Below are 18,261 nucleotides of genomic sequence, written 5' to 3' on the forward strand. Positions count from 1 at the left end.
ACACACACACACACACACACACACACACACACGCTTGGACACACACGCACAGCCACTTGAGAGAACTGCTATTGTCACCATGTAGGCTAACGTTACAGGTGACTGGCCACACACTCATCCTGCAAACCAGCCTTTCAGCACCACGGACAGCGGCCGAAACTCCATATCAACACTTATCTAACAGCCTGTCCTGACCTGGGCTCAAACTACCGTGAACTATAGGATTGTATGTAATAGATCAAATCCAGTAAAGAATGCTTTTCATTTTCTAAAGAGAACATTTATTTTAAGGGTGGCGAAAACTAGGAATCAACCCAGACAAGGGTTACAGACAGTAGGTGCACATTTTTCCAACATATGAGGTTACTGAGGCTAATAGTCACACGCAGTTTGAGTGAAATAAATAACGTCTTTAGAAAGCTGGTGCAAACTGGGCACTCCTCTGTGGAAGCCTCTCGCCCAGACTTTCCAGTGATCGTGGCAGCAGTGATCGTCTGTTAAATCAGTCTGTAAATAATATTTTGACATTATTATTATAATCATTATTACTTTAATGGCATGCGAAGATATTGGTGCATTGAACAGGTGACAGTCTGCGGCTGTTCTCAAAACGCACTTCTGTCTCGCACTTCAAAAGCAACTTTCAATAATTTATTTTACGAAACGGGGGAAACAAACGTGAACAAAAACGGTTCCATAATTCATATTAAATTCAAAAGATAACGAAAAAACAGCTCCAAGTGAGAGGGAATAGTGATAAAGTGGTCAAACTTGGTCAAATCCACAGCCTCAACCCAGGGGCGAACTGCACTCAGCTGCCAAACTTTGTGGGCGTGTTTGCGCTGGTATATCATTAGCGCAATATCCTTTGTGAATAGGACGTCAAGACGGAGCAAACTGCGGGTGCAAGTGAAGTGCAATTCAAGGTGCTATCAGCGGCCGCAGTTCATTCTTTGTGAATTTGGCCGTCTTTCTTGTCCCATGCTGCTCCTTAAATAAGTCTTTATCAACTTAGGCTTGGAGAATGAGTGCTCTGCAGTCCCGACAGTGACAGTTATGGTGAGATATAACAGTAATGCAGTGCAAACATCAGTAAATGATGCTGCCATGGTGCTGTTTTCCACAATTAGCATCTTAGCCAGATCCTTCACAGTTGGCTCTTTTGCTATTTCAGACTTAAAGCAGGCTCTGAATGCAAGGATTTGGTCGGGGAAACTTGAGGATAAATCCCTGCTGTAGTGGTCCGCGAGGCGCCGTGCGTCCTGGTGAAGTGCGTCAGTGTACCCAGGTGGATAGCGTGGAGTGGCAATTCTGGACAGCTGCTTTTTTTTTTTTCCTTCATGGGCCCCTGACAGCGTCTGGGCCCCGGTGCAGCTGCACCGGTTGCACCGTCGATATTTACGCCACTGGCAGGACAGCCAAAACAAAAATGGACCATATTGTCCCTCAACTTTGTTTGACTTTTTATCTTTAATATTAAAAATGACAATATTCTTAATATTTTGACATTTATTGAAAAAAATATTATAGTTCATTGTGGTCAGTGTTAAATTGGTGATGAATTGGTTTTTGGTTAATGATTCCAAAATGTCTTAGAAGCCTTTGGCAGTAGAAAGAGCTCATCGAGAGCTTCCATTTGATATGTTTAAGTCATTTTCAGCCAACATGTCACATAAATCTTGAATGTTCTTTACCTGGCAAATGGCATTTTTATACTTCTGGCAGAGGTGTGGATTGGATTCACATGACTTGGACTCAAATCACACTCAAGTCACAGATTTGATGACTTAAGAATAGACAAAATCAAAAATGACTTGAAACTTGACTTGGACTTTAACATCAGTGACTTGTGACTTCACTTGGACCTGAGACTTTTGATTTGAAAATACTTGATACCTTCCCCTAAGCACAAAAAGTGTATTATTTGAAAAGTGTGTCATCAGTCAATTCACTTCAGATAATAAACAATAACACTGTTCATTCCTAACAAGTCGACACTTCATTCCCCAGATGATCCACTTTGTTTGAACTAATCCAACAGCATCCAATCAAGTTGCAGGAGAGAATCATGAAGAACTAACATTATGTTAGTCACCAAATGAAAAAAAAATGACATCAAGGATGATTTTGTTGCCAGAGACACTTCCAATAACTTGTTATAACAAATTAATATGCATTTTTAGAAGCATTCAAGATTTTTGTTATTTTTTTCACATTATTAATCTGTTGTTAGAATGGTATTACATTGGGTGAAGAGCGCATTATGACTTGTTAAGGACTTGGGACTTGACCCTGAGTCCTTAACAAGTCATAATGCGCTCTTCACTCAATGTAATGCCATTCTAACAACAGATTAATAATGTGAAAAAAAAATGCCTGTCTTGACTTGGGACTTGAGAGCAAAGACTTAGTTGTGACTTGCAAAGGAGTGACTTAGTCCCACCTCTGACTTCTAGTGAAGTTTGGACTGGTTTCTACCGGTGATACAGAAACTACGTGTCCATGGCAGTTGACATTTGGGCTATAAACCTCAATTGTGAATTTAGGCCACTAGCAATTTCAAGGGAAATAACCTAACCTCTTGGACATATAACATTTAGATTATGTCTGTTCATATATGTTCTCCACTCATTTGACAGCTGAGGTAAGGACTGACATAACATACTAGGTCCACAATGAACCAGAAGTAGATGCACGGAAATGCATAAAAAAAGTTTTTGTGTATAATATACCAAATAAATCTAAAGCTTTCAGTCTGAGGCACAGCTAGTACAGGCACAAATCCTCAAAAGGGCTTTGGTTTTTCAGATACTCCAACCTGAGGTAGAACATTATTTGATACTGTATGTCCCTTGGTTGTAACAAACATATTTTATACAGAAAAATACTGCAAAAAGTAGTAAGACCGATCAATATATTGACTTATCCCATAGGCAAAAATGTACAGACTAAAAACACTTAGAGATGGTGCGGGGACAGACTTAATTTCTTATAATTTTCCCTGTGTTGTTTGGAATTGATCCAAATTTTCAAAGGTGATTGGATGTCTGCCCTACATCAAGCAATGTGGATATCAAAAAACATGTATTTATTGTGAAACTAAAGTCTAGAGGCTTTTGAATACAAAGCTGTCATGGAAATTAGCCCAGCGTAGTTAGCTTTACTTAAAAGAAATATATGATGATATGTTGGCACAGCTCAGGGCATCACATGGATTAAGACAGTTTGCACAAAAACAGTAAAGATGGTGCCAAAAAGCAAAATGTTTAAAGTGAGTAAAATGCATTCTCCATCTTAATATGTAACAAAGTACACACAAATAAAACTTTTTTTTTTCCTTTTAACTCTATGGAAGTCAAGATTTCATGATGTGTATCTTATAATATTCAAACTAGACATAATAGACACTGTAACCACTTATGAAAAAAGTGCAAGGGACATGTCCCCTGGGTCCCCTCTGTAAATTACTCCCCTGTGTCTGACCACTCCATAAAATGATGGACCCATGCCGCCGACTGCAGCAGGAGCCATGACCTCTGCATGGGGACATTTTATACTGGCAATGGCCTTTCTCAACCCGTGAGGGGATTACTGTTGCCGACAGATGTAGGCCTGTTTACTTGTCATGCATCCACAGGGCTTCAGAAGTTTAAAAGGTTGGCGGCCCCAGGGAGCCCGCACAGGGAGTTGTCTCCACCCTGAGAAGCCACCTGGTAAACATTCAGTTAAAAACAAAGGCAGCAGTGGAAAGTGATGAGGTGTTCATGGTGTCTGTGCCTGTTTATCTCTGCACAGTGACTGTTTCAACAAAAACAGAACAATAATGTTTATTTTTGATAGTTTGTGTTAGATTATCACGATATAATGATATAATCAAAATGGTATTTTTTTTGACGGACGCAAAATCTTTTATTCTTTATGCTCTGAAACCAAAGGAACTTTACAAATACAGTAATTTTTTGGAGATTTTTCAGCCTGCAGGAGAGATGTTACAACACAGCTCTGACTGGAGCCATTTTAAAGCTCTGCTGCTCCCTGCTGGAACAAATCTGAAGCTACAACCAGCGTTTCAGTGGCTGGTCAATGTAAAAACAAGGATGTCGTCTTATTGATATGCATGCCAATAATATTCTTAAATTTCTTCAGCTGGGTCAGCCATTAGAAATCCCTCTCAGTAGCAGTCCACTTTATATAACTATAGCCTCAAAAGTTAATACAGAGACTCTGAATATTTAAGGTTCAAAAAGGTATTTTTCTGTTGCACTGCATTATGCTTATCCATCAAACTTTTATTTCACAGTTCATAAATGATAAATTAAAATAATACTTATTTCTATAAATATATTTCCTTTGCATAAAAACACTTTTTGTGTCTGAAAAAATGCTTTTTAAAACTTTTGAGAATCTGTAACACAACTGTAGTTGTCAGCTCCTCCACTATATTAAGTTACAAGATATCAAAGGCATTCCACCTACATTTATATAGGAGATGGGTGGAGTAGATATCATGATGTTGTCATGTTGACAGAATCTTTCCACAGACAGACAGAGAAACACACACAGTCTCACAAAGTAAAAACTATATCAGCCGTTGCGATGTTGTCACTGCTGAGAAATCCTCAGGTACCTTTCAGAATGAGTGACACTGACTATGTTTACATGCACAAAATATTCTATTTTTTGCCCTTATTCCAAAAAGGACAATATTCCTACTAAACCATTTACTTGGCTAATTGAAAATGAATATTGCACCAGTATTCCTGTTTACATACAGTTGTGCACACTCTGATTAAAGTGCCCTAACATGCTGTTTATTCCGTCAAAATATGGAGAGGTGGAACTCCTCTAGCTGCTTTTGCACCAGCGGCAGCTGTTGGCTGGAGACATTGTGTTTTCTGGTTGATTGTCGGTCCGTCTGTCTGTCCCATTCTCATGAGCAAAAATGCCTAAAGGGAATCTCTTTGAATTTGGCACAAACGTCCACTTGTAATCAATCACTAATCAGATTTTGGTGGTCACAGTTCAAGGTAACATGGCCTCAAGAAGGCCTTGAGGTCTTTTCCTTGGATCTTTGTCCCTCCCACCAGGGATACTTGGAGAGACACAAGGGAAGCATGGAAGGAGAGAGGAATTGAGGAAATATGTTTTTAGAGGAATTAGATACCATTCTCTCTAAAGTGTCACATGAAGCAATGTCCGATTCTGATGACAGCGACAGCTTATCATAGCTGGATCAGCCTAATTGGCTTTAACAGCTGTAGAGACATTTGATGGAGTGTATGTCCGCACACATGTGCACTGTGCTCGTGTTAGGCACAAAGTTTTCACTGCCAGAGCATCACTAGGATATTTTCTCTCTGCCCTACAAACACCTGCACATGAATAACCTGCTTTCTTCAATTTGGTGCACCAGAACAATTTCCGGTTCAAGCAGGGATCAAGGAGTGAGGAAATGACAATTAAGAAACTTGAGATGCACCTTTGGACTCAAGAATGTACTGATCAGAATTTTGTAGTCAAAGGTCAAAGGTCAAGGTCACCATGACCTAACAAAACTGGATTTTGGCCTTAACTCATGAGCTAATTGTGACAAAATTTCACAGGAATACCCAATACAATAAAATTATGACATATAATGACTGTGTTTATCCAAAAGGTCAAAGGTCAACTTCACTGTGACATCATAATGTTCTGCAGAAACACTTTTCTGGCCATTACTCATCATCACATTTCAGGAACAGAAGGGGAGACATTTAGTCAGGTACTTAATTGGTGACTCTAATCTTGGGTGTCCCCTTGAAACTGTGCTGATTGTACAGATCTTCTGTGCTGCTGGGTTGGAGATGTGTGTGAAGCGTTCATGTTTTCACAGACATGGTCATGAACTGTAACTGCAATTTGACTGGCTCACAGAGGTGTACAATCGCAAGGCATTCATTCTACTTTAAGAGTTTTCCAATGGTGGTGGACTTGTTCGGCCTCCCTCTTTCGTTCCTTCACCAACCTTTTTGAAAAGGTCAGTGTTGCGATATTTGTGCATATACAACAATCTGCTGATATCCATGCCTTTCATATTGTTAAAAAGAAGGTGTGTTTTTAATACAGACCTGAAATCGGGGCTGTTCTTTTGTGCAGACATCTCTACATCTCTACAGCCCTGCAAACGGCTCACTAGTTGGCTCGTGTACAACACACATAGTTGACTGTAAACAGGCAAGAGGCCACGCGACAGAAAAACCACTCATACCAAATGTACTGTTTACATGTCTAAAGAACAACAACTCCACAACCCAAACAATACAGGCGTATCCCACATCTTAATCAGAAAATGCTACATTTGGAAAAAGGCCTAATTTACAACATCCAAACGGATTATGCTATTTACATGACCCGCATGAAATTCAATATATTAAACTTAATGTTGTCACCGTGTGTGATGACACCCAGGGCCATCAAAGAAAATGAATGATGGCATCTTAATGTCAGCACTAAATTCAACACATACAAGACACTGGGAGAATAATGTAGAATATTTGATGCATGAGAAATTAAGAATAAAAAACAAAGAAGACCTTTGCAGGGTGAGTGTGCAGATGTCTCTTTAACTACAGCACCTTAACAAAGCCGTGACTGAATGATTTGCAGCTGTCCTTTTTTTTTTTTTTTTTACCACAATCTTACTATAATGACAAAAACTCTGTCTGTGTGTGTGTCTGTTCCACATTTTTCTGCTCACTGACTTGGTCATGTGAAATTTGGCACAGTGGTAGAGGGTCATGGGAGGATGCGAATGAAGCAATATTACATCAATTGGCCAAAGGGGGGCGCTATAGCAACCGATTGAAATTGCAAACTTTGAATGGGCATATATCATGGCCCGTATGTCCTAGAGACATGAAACTTTGCACAGAGATGCCTCTCCTCATGAGGAACACATTTGCCTCGAGAACCCATAACTTCCGGTTATATAGATTTTCCGCCATTTAGAATTTTTTGAAAAACACTTCAAATCGATCTCTTCCTAGGAAGTTTGACCGATCTGCATGAAACTTGGTGAACATAATCTAGGGACAAATATCTAAAGTTCCCTCTTGGCAAAAGTTGGAAAACTTACTAAAACTGAGCTTCTATAAGGCAATGAATATTGCGGAGGGTGTGGCTCATCACATAAAGGTGTGTAACATCTCAAAGGTTTCACCGATCACCACGCAACTTTGTAGGCATATGACCACACATAATCTGAGGGGATCCCTCCATTATTGACCCCATCAAACAAAATGGGGGCGCTAGAGAGCTAATTTCTTATCTAGGCCTAACCGCCATATCGATTTTTACTAAACTTGGTAGATATGTAGAACAGGATGCCTCAAGGTGACTGGAGAAATTTAACTCTAATTGGCAACTGGGTGGCGCTATAACAACAGAAAAATGCTTGAAAATGGCTAAAATGCGACCGATCACTGTGGCTCCCCCTGTGGCCCAATGTTTGGGGTTTTTTCCAATTTTTGGTATGACTAAGTCATGGTATGGTATGCTGTACATAATCACGGAAACTGTCAGTGTGTCATTCTGTCAGTCAGTCAGTCATGTGTGCCCCACTTGTAAGTCAATACAACATATAAACACTTTAGCTATCTGACTTTCAACATGCTACCTCAACTACTAATGTACATTTTTAGCCCACTAACTATCCCACTATTGGCAATGGTACTACTGTACTTTCAATAAAGCAATCGTACTATCAAATTCACAAAAACTCTGTCTGAATACATTGCTCTTCTTAATGGGTACAGTTGACTATTTAATCTGCAATTTCCTATGACCTGTATCCTAAACACACACCATGTGAAACTGTACGTGGGCAACTGTGCACTCAATGGGTATGGACTAGTTGTTATTATTTGATGTAATGCGATTAGGGCAACATTTAAACATAACAGTTCAAACCTTTAGGACAGGCGAGGTAGTTTGTTTTTTACTTTTAATACACAGAGGCAATGTAAAGGGCTTTACATAAGGTGAAGAAGAAATGCATTAGAACATTTAAAAACACAACAACAGGACATCCATCCATCCATTTGCTGTAACTGCGTATCCTGTTACGGGTTGTGGAAGGGCTGGAGCCGATCCCAGTTGGCACTGGGAGAGAAGCAGGGTACACCCTGGACAGGTCACCAAACTATCAGATGGCTAACAAAAGGACAATACAAAAAAAATTGAAATTGAATAAATAAAATAAGAAAAACTGAAATTTATATAGACTAAAGCAATGGACTAGATAGTGAACCTCTAAATGATCATTACACATGTATTTCGTCTTCTATATTGGGAGACAACTGATTTCATCATGTTGACTTTTGACCCCCTAAAAATGTCGATTCAGAATTTAAATGTCTCTCATCCTTTTTGTTTTCAAGCACCTTTAAGCTTTGGTGACACATTCATAGAGGTTCTTTCTTATGCTGGAATTGTATCTGAAATCTTTTTTCCTGTTTGCCTGTTACAAAGCAGCTCAGCAGATCTCATGTGAAGTACAGGACTGGAGCCAGCAGAGGCTGCCAGACTACCTGATCTTTTGCATCTCACTCTCTCCCACAGTAACCAGGCTATCTGTCTTTACCCCAAACAGACAAGGCCTACTCTGATGCTGACCTGCAGGGCTCGTCATCGGACAGCGAGGATGAACTGATGGGTCAGTATCAGGAAGCAGTCAGCCGCTCCCAAGGCCTCCGAGGAGGAGCCAAGGCGGCTGCTAATACCAAACACACAGGAGGCTTCAGCTGGGAGAGCCGGCAGAAGTACAGCCCTCTGACTGCTGATTATGACGGCTACAGCAGTGAAGCCTCGGCTGACGATGGTACGTTCTCTGTCTGTGAAGTGAAATTAAAAAAAACCTGATAACCTAATATTCTAGTGTTCATATAAAGAGATGGTGCAGTTCTGAGGTCAATGCACTCAGAATCATGTTGATTTGTTTTCATATTCACTTTGATTTTTTTGGTTTATTTCTCCAGAAACATCCACAAAGGATGCCTCGACAATGAGGAGTTGCACTTGTTTAATAGATTAACAGATATTTCCCCCTATGACTGCAGTAAGCTTGGGCCAATTGCACAGACTCTTCTGCACCTCCAAACCAACACACACACACACACACAACGTACTCACTGATATACATTGTCAGTTAATCCAGAGAGGTGATCAAAGCAAAGCTCCCGTTCAGCACACTCTCCGTGGGAGGGTTGTGAAACAGTCAACTGTCTGCATAATCTGTACAGCCGCAGCCTCACACTTTTTTTTTTTTTTTGATGCATCTCTGTTTCCCATCTGCCCGACTCACCATCACACCCCGTTTACCGCGGTGGATGGAAGGCAGTTTTTTCTTTTATTTCAACATAGACCAAGTCACAGGAGAACACCGGCACTGACCTATTTGGATCAGTCTTTTACTTGACAAACACACTTGATTTGCACCCTGAAAGTGAATCAATCATTCAGGGTGTGTAACATATTTGACTTCATATTGACTGCAGTCATTATTGTTATACCGAATTAATGTGTTTGGGTGGGAGTGTACAACAAATCAGAGAAGATACACTCTTTTTTAAAAATCTAGTTCTAAAGGAATAGTTGAACATTTTGGGATTATCCACAACAAATGCTGAGAGTAAGATAAGATGATCAATAGTGCTGTCATGTCTGTATAAGCCAGCAGCCATTTAGCTTATCATAGCATTAACAGAGAGCCTGACTCTGTCCACAGGAATCTAAATCTGCCTACGAGCGCCCTTAAAGTTTAAAGCTTTAGAGGTACAGGCTAGCTGTTTTCAGGCTTTATACTATGCTAAGATAACTAGCTGCTGGTTGTAGCTTCTTTATATTTAAGGGATATACATGAGAGTGATATCTATCTAAATGTTTAATTTTTGTTCAAAGCACAAATTGTAGAGTGTGAATCCCAAGATGTCAGACTAGGTCTTTTAAGGAAGAAAATAAGCATGACGGGCCCACAACTCAAACAAAATGAATGAATGTCAGTGAAAGAGTAAGTGATATCTCCAGCCCAGTGTGTCCAATATAAAATGGGGCATTACACGTTTCTGTGAACCGCCCATGGGCTGTGTTAGATTAGATGGTTTTTAACAATATGTTGTGACCTTTCCAGCAGAATTTGTGGTGACAAAACCTGGTACTTTTTAATGATACGTGGGGACATTTCCAACCGTATTCTTGTGATGCAACCAGGTATTTTTCAATGACACATCGCGAGTGGTGATATAGCCATGTATTTTTAAACGACATGTCGGGACATTTACTGCCGTGTTTGTGGCGACAAAACTAGGTATTTTTAACGACACACCGGGACATTTCCAGCCGTAAGTGGTGACAACACTTGGTATATTTTAATGATATGTGGGGACATTTCCAACCGTATTTGTTGCGATGCAACCAGGTATTTTTCAATGACACATCGTAGTAGCTGTGTTTGTGGTGATATAGCCATGTATTTTTAAACGACATGTTGTGTGTTTGTTGTCAAAAAAGCAGGTATTTTTAAAAGGCATGTCAGGACATTTCCAGCTGTGTTTGTGTAGACGAAACACTGCATGTTTTAACGAGATGTCGGGAAATTTCCAGTCATGTTTGTAGCAACAAAAGCAGGTAATTTTTCCAACAGGTCGGGACCTTTCAAAATGTGTCTTGGCAAAAAAAAAAAAAGGAGTGTTTTCTAATGACGTGTTGGGACATTTTCTGCTGAGTTTGTGGCGACCAAACTGTATTTTTTAACTTAGAACATGATGTCTTTCTAACTAGAACAAAATGATTTTTTTTGCCCAAATCTAACCACACATTAACCACAGCATTCACACATAAAATTGAAAATTGACACGTTAAGTTGTCAACATATCTGCTACATATAAATGTCACATATCTGTGGTTTGCAGAAACGTACAGTGCCAACATTTATTTTGGCAGTTGGATTTCATATCCTGCAGAACTGTAGCAGATTGAAACATTGCAGTTTTGTTTGGACACATACAAAGATACAAATCTAACACGCTTGTTTTCAACATCCTCTGACGGAAATCAGCCGTGTGATGTCTGACAGTGTCTATCAAAGACAAAAACAATCTAATCTTTGCCAGGGTCCTCAATTGGTGAATCATGTCTGAACCAGCTTTGTGTTATATAAGACAGTGGCTTCCAAGGCAGAGTGTCTGGCTCAATCTATTTAAAGCAATGTTTGAATGTGTAGCTGAGGGATAAATAGCGCATGACATGCTTCTGACTCCATTAGTAAAGAAGAAACACACTGAACAAGGTTGTCGTTATGCAAGTGTTGCAGAAGCTGTGTGTCCTCTGATAACCACTAGATGGTCCCTGCCAACCTCAGCCTAGGCTCAGAGGGATGGTACCAGATGGGCTGTGAAGAGATATCATCATATATAGAGATTTTCAGGTCAAATTGGTTGCACACACAGAAAAACAGGAATTTGCTTTTGTACTAACAAATTTTCTGTTAAAGCAGACGTGCATCCTGTGGTCAAAATAGAAACACAATCACCTAATTTAATTTCTGTCTCACAGCCACATTGATTCTTCACTTTTAGACTTAAAGAACATGAGTTAATGAGTGATTTTAATCAAGCTGCACTTTCGCAAATTACGAATTAGGTGTTGTTTACTTACAGGGAAAATTAAACCCAAACTTAAGAATATTCTCTGTTAGTTTTGTACATGTTATATAGATTAACAATCTTTTTGTTTTTTGTTTGAGACCATTTAACCAACATGTTCTTCTCAATTATTTGATTTAAAATGTGCATTATTGCTTGTTTTATTGGCCTTAAAATCCAAGATACTCAGTTAACTATCTATACTACACTATGCATCTATACATCCTCACATTTGTTTTCTCACATTATATCCACATTACAGACGATTATCAAAAATCTCATGGTGTAATCCGAGATATTTGGTTAAAATATTGCGATATTTGATTTTCTCCATATTCCCTAGCCCTGCTCCAACAACACGTCTACCACTTAAGATCAGTTTAATCAGAGACGGATTTGTTTTATTCTTTTGTTAGAATAATATTTATTTATTTTTATATTTATTTGCATTCACCTCCCTGTAAGAGATTGTTTATCCTGTGGAGCACTTTAAGTCACTTTCCACATGAGCGCTGAATTGTTGATCATTCTTGTGACATTTAATGATAATAATAATGATGGAGATCTTACTGCGATGATGGTTTGCAGGAATGTGATGAATTAGTGGTATGGACGCTACTGACGGCTAACCTCGCAGATGTAACACAGCCAGTAAAATTTCATTTTTTTTACTGTATTTCTCATTGATGGGTCTACTGAGTAGTGAAGGGGAACAAATAGGGATATGCAACTGTATGTTTAAGGGTGTTTCTACATCCATTTATGGTAAACTCTAGGTGTGGGAATGAGGCTCATGCCTGTGCACTCAGTGCCACAATGATTGAGATTTATAAAACAGAATCAGATGTAGGCATGGCTTTATGAATCTGACGAAAATAATGCGTATGTGCTTTTATGGACACACACAGTTTAGTCATGAATCTATGCAGAGTTTTATGGATCTGGCCCAGGGTCTTTTGAAAAAATACATGGAGGTGTGACTAGACAGCACACTGTCACTTTTAATTCAATGTATTTCAAAGAAGCAGCTCGTGCTGGATTCATTTTTGTTTTTCGGTGAAAGTGATCACTGACTTGTTTCTGTATTCAGAGCTCCTTGTTAGACAGAGAGACAGGGATTTGAGTCATAAGTGCCCGACAGCAATAATTTGAAATTTACTTGGTTTATTTATACAACAACATTTTAGCTATGCAAGGTCTTGTGTTTGTTTTTGTGCGAGTCAAATACCCTTAAAGGTTTGTAAGGATTATATCGAATATTTAACGTTGGCTCAGATTATTCCTTTCTGTAAAATAAAAAGAGGGCACTAAGAGAACATATCCATGGAGGGTAATTTACATATGTTTCCAGTTTCTCTAGACTTTTTTTGGATCATCAGATTATCACAGTTAACTTGTAATCCACGACACATTAATTCTATCTGCATCTCAGAGAGGAAGTGGAGCAACACATCTCTCCATCCATGGCTGCACTTTGGTTTAAAGTACAAGAGGTTTGTTATTTTATTTCCCTCCAAACAGTGAAATATTATTAGAAATGTAGACATTGGTAGCTTCCATGATATAGCTGAGAGAGAACACTTCATTTCAAACAAGCTGTCGTAAAAGTTCTGAGACGCCTGTGTTATTTTCTCCCGACTCCCACCGCTGCGTGTATTTGTCTGTGAGTATGAAGAGCTTTATCCTCAGGACATATGTATTAAACATGAGGAGGATTGTGCAGAGGCTGCAAAATCAGGCAGGGCGGGTGCCCCAGTGGCACCGCAGAGCCTCCCAAAATAGGAAGTAAGCAGTGAGAAAGAAATGATCAGAGGTTTGTCTGGACCAACTTCAACTTCTCATCTCTGAGGTTAGCATGCTGTCGTGACCGCTCAGTGAAGATACGGTTGCATGGCAACGCATCATACTACTTCTTTCATGACTTATTTCAGTGTCAGTAAAATGATTCAGTCAAACTAGTTCATTACTTTCTCTATTAAGCTATTTTATTTGCCTGATATCAGACGGAAGTGTCATCTCATTAAACTTTCTATCTTCAGTTTGATATTGCGTCCACTCTAACTGATTTCAGTGGGGAAGGGGATTCGATTTTCCCTAACCAATCACTAGACACTCATGTACTCACCTGAATCTAACACCATTTTAAGTCCACACTGATAAGTAGTCATGCCAACATACCTGATTTGCCAGAGTTTAAAGACTGAAGTGATGCAAAGTAAAAACAAACTGTTTTGGCTGATATTGAGACATGTCGATTTTGAACAGCCCTGATAGCAGCGTCTCTCCTGGCCACCAACATAGACATTTTTATTTGGTTGAATTGAGGTTATTACACATCGACCAAAATTTAATGTCAGGACAACGTCTAATGCCATCGTTGATTTGACGGAGAATACTGTGAACAAATGACGTCAAAATTTTGTTGGTTTTAAGTCGTGTTCTAACCAAATAGTTATAATCCATCTTCTTCCAAACACCTCCTGCCAACATCATATTGATGTAGAATAACAACATTTACTTAGATGGTATAGAGAGCAAAACCCAACATCTGCAAAATGTCATAATGTTATTGTCCACACAATGTGAAATTCTAATGTCATTAGACATTTAAAGTATCGTCAACCTAATTTTCATTCCAAACAAAATTTAACACCTATCTGACACATGAGCTCAACGTCTTTCTGCACGCATTTAAATTATCAAATGGAGCCGGTGAACAGGCTGTTCTCATGGACTGTTTGCATATTTTTCTCCGAATAGTAATGCACCAATAATTCATGCATAACCTACGTATTGTGAGGGCTGCGATCACGTGACCAATATGCTGGCAGGCATTAAGAAGTAAGAGCTCTTGTATGGTCCAGATAGGAAGCAGGTTGGGTAAACTCAGGACTTTCCCCAGTGTTCAGAACCGCGTGAAGGTGAAGTTTGAATCATTTTAAGTAACTTTATGTTAATTACATATATTTACGTGAAGGGTACAAGGTTATCATTTATGGGCCACTAATTCGTAGGATTTTATACAAGCACTTGTGTTTCGTAGGATATGATAGGAACTGTTGTATGAGGGTACAATGTGGTGAAGCATAGTCATGGTCTGGGTGAGGGGTGATAGCTGCACCTGCTGTCACCAGCCCTGACATCAACACCAAGCTGCTCACTGGCCCTGGTTTTTGGCTTCTTCACCAGTCGTTCTAGACAAATCTCGATGAGCAGCCCCCTTTTAAAGACGTCTTAAGCGTTTTGGGTTAACAAGATATACTCCGTATTAAAATATAGACTGCAGACATAGGTGCTCTCACAAAAAAAATCAGATGTGTCTCCTCTGATCATTGCAACCCTGCAAGCTCACAATCCATCATCCAACGGAAAGCCATTGAAAGTTATACAATAATGCATTGGCTTATATTTGGAACAGTACAGGACATTACACACAATGGTTTAGCGTAGTTTCTCAATGGGAGCAGTAAGGAACTGGTCTTCACTGCCTTTGCTTACGTGCGCCCCCCCAGTTTACAAAGCTCCCACAGCATTTCCAGAAACCTTTACGAATAAATATTGGGTGAAGTCTTTACTACAGTGCACTACAGCCAGATTTAGTCCCACTAGTCGAATTTCAACACATCACTCAGTCAAACATCTCCCATATTCCTGCTACTGGTCTGTGTGCTAAGCTAAGCTAACTATCTCCTGACATCAGCTCCATGCTTAATGAACCGACACGAGAATGATATCAACTTTCTCATCCTACTCTTGAAAAAGAAGGCAAACATGTGTCCCTAGAATGGACTATATCTTTAAGAGATGAAGCCACTTGATGCACAAGGGAACCACATAGCTGAGATCATTTGCAAACAAGTGTGTTTGTATTTTCCTGGTGCTCAGAGGCACACACAAAGAGGCGCATCTAATAAAACACCTTGTAAATCCATTTTCACAGCATGTACAGACATGCACAGATCTATATAAAACACCATAATATGTATTACACCCTATTACTTGCTTGAATTGACCTCAGTCAAACATTGCTGTGTTTAAATGAGGCCCATGATACTTTTGTTACAAACATTCATTAGACAGTAGCATTTACATAAAGTGATCTTGGTCGGAGGTAAAGCTAGAAGGCATCAGCTGCCCCCCCTCCTTGTAGCCATGTACAGGACAATAAAGGGCTTCTTGGCTCATTTGTCACCTCGGATATTTATACCTGAGTTTCACAGTCAAGATTCACAAAGCAAAAACTGTTTCCACACTTACAGAGGTACAAGAAGGCAAAACAAGGCGACTGGCAGCACAGAGGGGATGAAACTCTGTGAAGGAAGGGTGGGTGAGACGAGAGGAGGAATGGTAACCATCCCAATTAGCGGGCTGGAGAAAAGAGTAGTGCTTTTACACAGCAGCTTCCATCAAATCAACCGCCCCCGGCTCAGCAGGAAAAAAGCTGCTCAAAATGGATTTGCTCCTTTTATCAAGCCCTCCATGACACTTAGTTAAGACTCCTTTGCCTCCATCCTGCCACTGTTATGTGCCACTTTGAGGTGGTGTCTCACTGACATTATTAAGAGTGAAAGTTTCAAGAAGTCGGGAGAAAGCTGGAACAATGAGTTGGAGAGGATTACGTCATCACAGTGTTGGCTTTTTCCAAAAGTTATGGAGACAGAAAAAGAAGAGGGTTTTTTTTTCTCCAAGTTATTTTCTTCTTCATCTTTTGTTTTCTTTTTTTTTTTTTTGTAAGAGACCAGGGTTTAAAGCACTCTTCGCCAGTGTCCCTATGGGAGTATTAGCATCGGCTGCTCAATTTTTTTTGTGAATCCAAATTGGACAAGGGAGGCAGATTTTGAGAATGCAGCTGACAACACTATTCAAGGTTCTTTATAAGTGCCACAGAGACTCTCAGTATGGCCTTATTCTCTGTCTTCCAGGCAAACTGAATCATTTAGAAAGGTGAGAGGCATGAAATCTGTGGCAGATTAAGAAGCATTCAGTTCAGCCCTTTAATGGTGCATATCTGATGTTTTATTTAGGTTGTGCATTCAAAGGATCCCTCTCACAGAGCACATTATGCTCACAAGGATGGGCCGAATGAGCTCCATTTGTCAGAGTGAGAATGAAATATATGATAAATTGCACACAACGATGTAGAATTAGATGAACGAAACACATTATATCAGAAAATACGAACCTGAATTACAGTGTAGCATTGAGGTGCAGCTGCAGATTAAACATTTAATCTATGTTCAGTAAATAAAATATCAAATATGTCATGGCTATGCAGAAGCACATATGATTTAATGACTGTGTAAGCCTTTAGTAATGAGTGCTTCACTGTCAGTAAATTCAGCCTGTGCTGGGTTGTAATCTAGTGTCACTTCTGTAAATTCATTATGACGTGGATCCACCGTCTCTCCTGTTGTTGTTTAAAATGGATTAAGATATCTGAGACGGCGACTCAGTCTGCTTCTAAATAAAACCAATACTTACCAGAATATGTGAGTAATACTCTCTCCTGCATCCATGATGCAGAGATGAGGAGGCTACTTTTAGCTGCAATGCTGCACAGATATGGAACACATTTCCAGAAGACTTGCTTTAACATGTCTCACCTTTAAATCAAAGCCATAATATTTTTTTTGCCATTGGTTTTACTTTGAGTTTAGGGTATCTCAGGGTTTAGATCATGATGGACTATATAAAATAATAGACGTGGCTATGGCACATAAAACATTGGTTTTGGAACTGCCATTATGAAGCCTCAAGTTTGTCATTTTGGCTGTCGCCATCTGGAAATTTCAGGAGCCAGAAGCGACCATATATGGATGTTAGGAGTGGAGCTGACTTATAGGCTGTGGTGACACCTTGCAGACAGACTCTCTCTCAAAGCAGCCCAACTCTTAAATATACGTAACTTTAAGCCTTAATAAAATGTAAATAGGTGAGTTATATAAAAATTCATCCTGGTACAGTTGTCACGACTGATGAAATTAGCTTAAGACCAAAACTATTTATTGAACTAGGCTGTAAACATGTTTATTTCTGCTGTACAGTTGGGCATTTTCACATGGGGATTTGGGCATTGACTTGCTCTTGGAGCCAGCCTCATGTTACCATTCAAGGATCAGCAGTTTTTGGCACATCTGTGTCAGCTTCATTTTTTAGCCCAGAGGGTGCCTCAAAGATGAAATAATAACTAGATACCGAACCCCAACATTGCGCCTATTCATTCCATTGGAGTTGCACACCTGGCGCATGCACCAAAAAGTCTTCTAGCTTCCAGGTTTACTTCCGCGATATATGGCCCACTGAATATGCAGAGTAGTGTTCTTCTCACTGGCCCGCCTGCAAGTTCCCGCTCAGCTCATAGACTTTACATTGTGATGATGTCACAGATTTTTAAATTGCTTTTCTCAGCCTGAGGAAAGTTTCATAAATACTAAACCACTGTGGTACAAAAATTCATAATAAAAAGATTGATAACAGACCCTATCTCCAGTTCGAGGTGTCCTGTTAACAGTTTTACAGACATCTCTTTCATAATTGTGGTCTCTGGGGAAAATGCTTTTTGGGACCCAGGAGATTTTTTTTA

General features: G+C 39.6%; 1 protein-coding gene across 1 annotated transcript in view; it reads left to right on the top strand.

The window, feature by feature from the left end:
- syt14a (synaptotagmin XIVa) overlaps positions 1–18,261 on the top strand; it is a 53,537-nt gene that overhangs the window by 13,493 nt on the left and 21,783 nt on the right. Inside the window, exon 3 of the mRNA XM_033642078.2 lies at positions 8,630–8,857. Within this exon, the coding sequence (XP_033497969.2) occupies positions 8,630–8,857 (228 nt within the window). The remainder of the gene's footprint in view (positions 1–8,629; positions 8,858–18,261) is intronic.

This window comes from Epinephelus lanceolatus, chromosome 15, assembly GCF_041903045.1.
Source record: "Epinephelus lanceolatus isolate andai-2023 chromosome 15, ASM4190304v1, whole genome shotgun sequence".
Lineage (NCBI taxonomy): Eukaryota > Metazoa > Chordata > Actinopteri > Perciformes > Serranidae > Epinephelus > Epinephelus lanceolatus.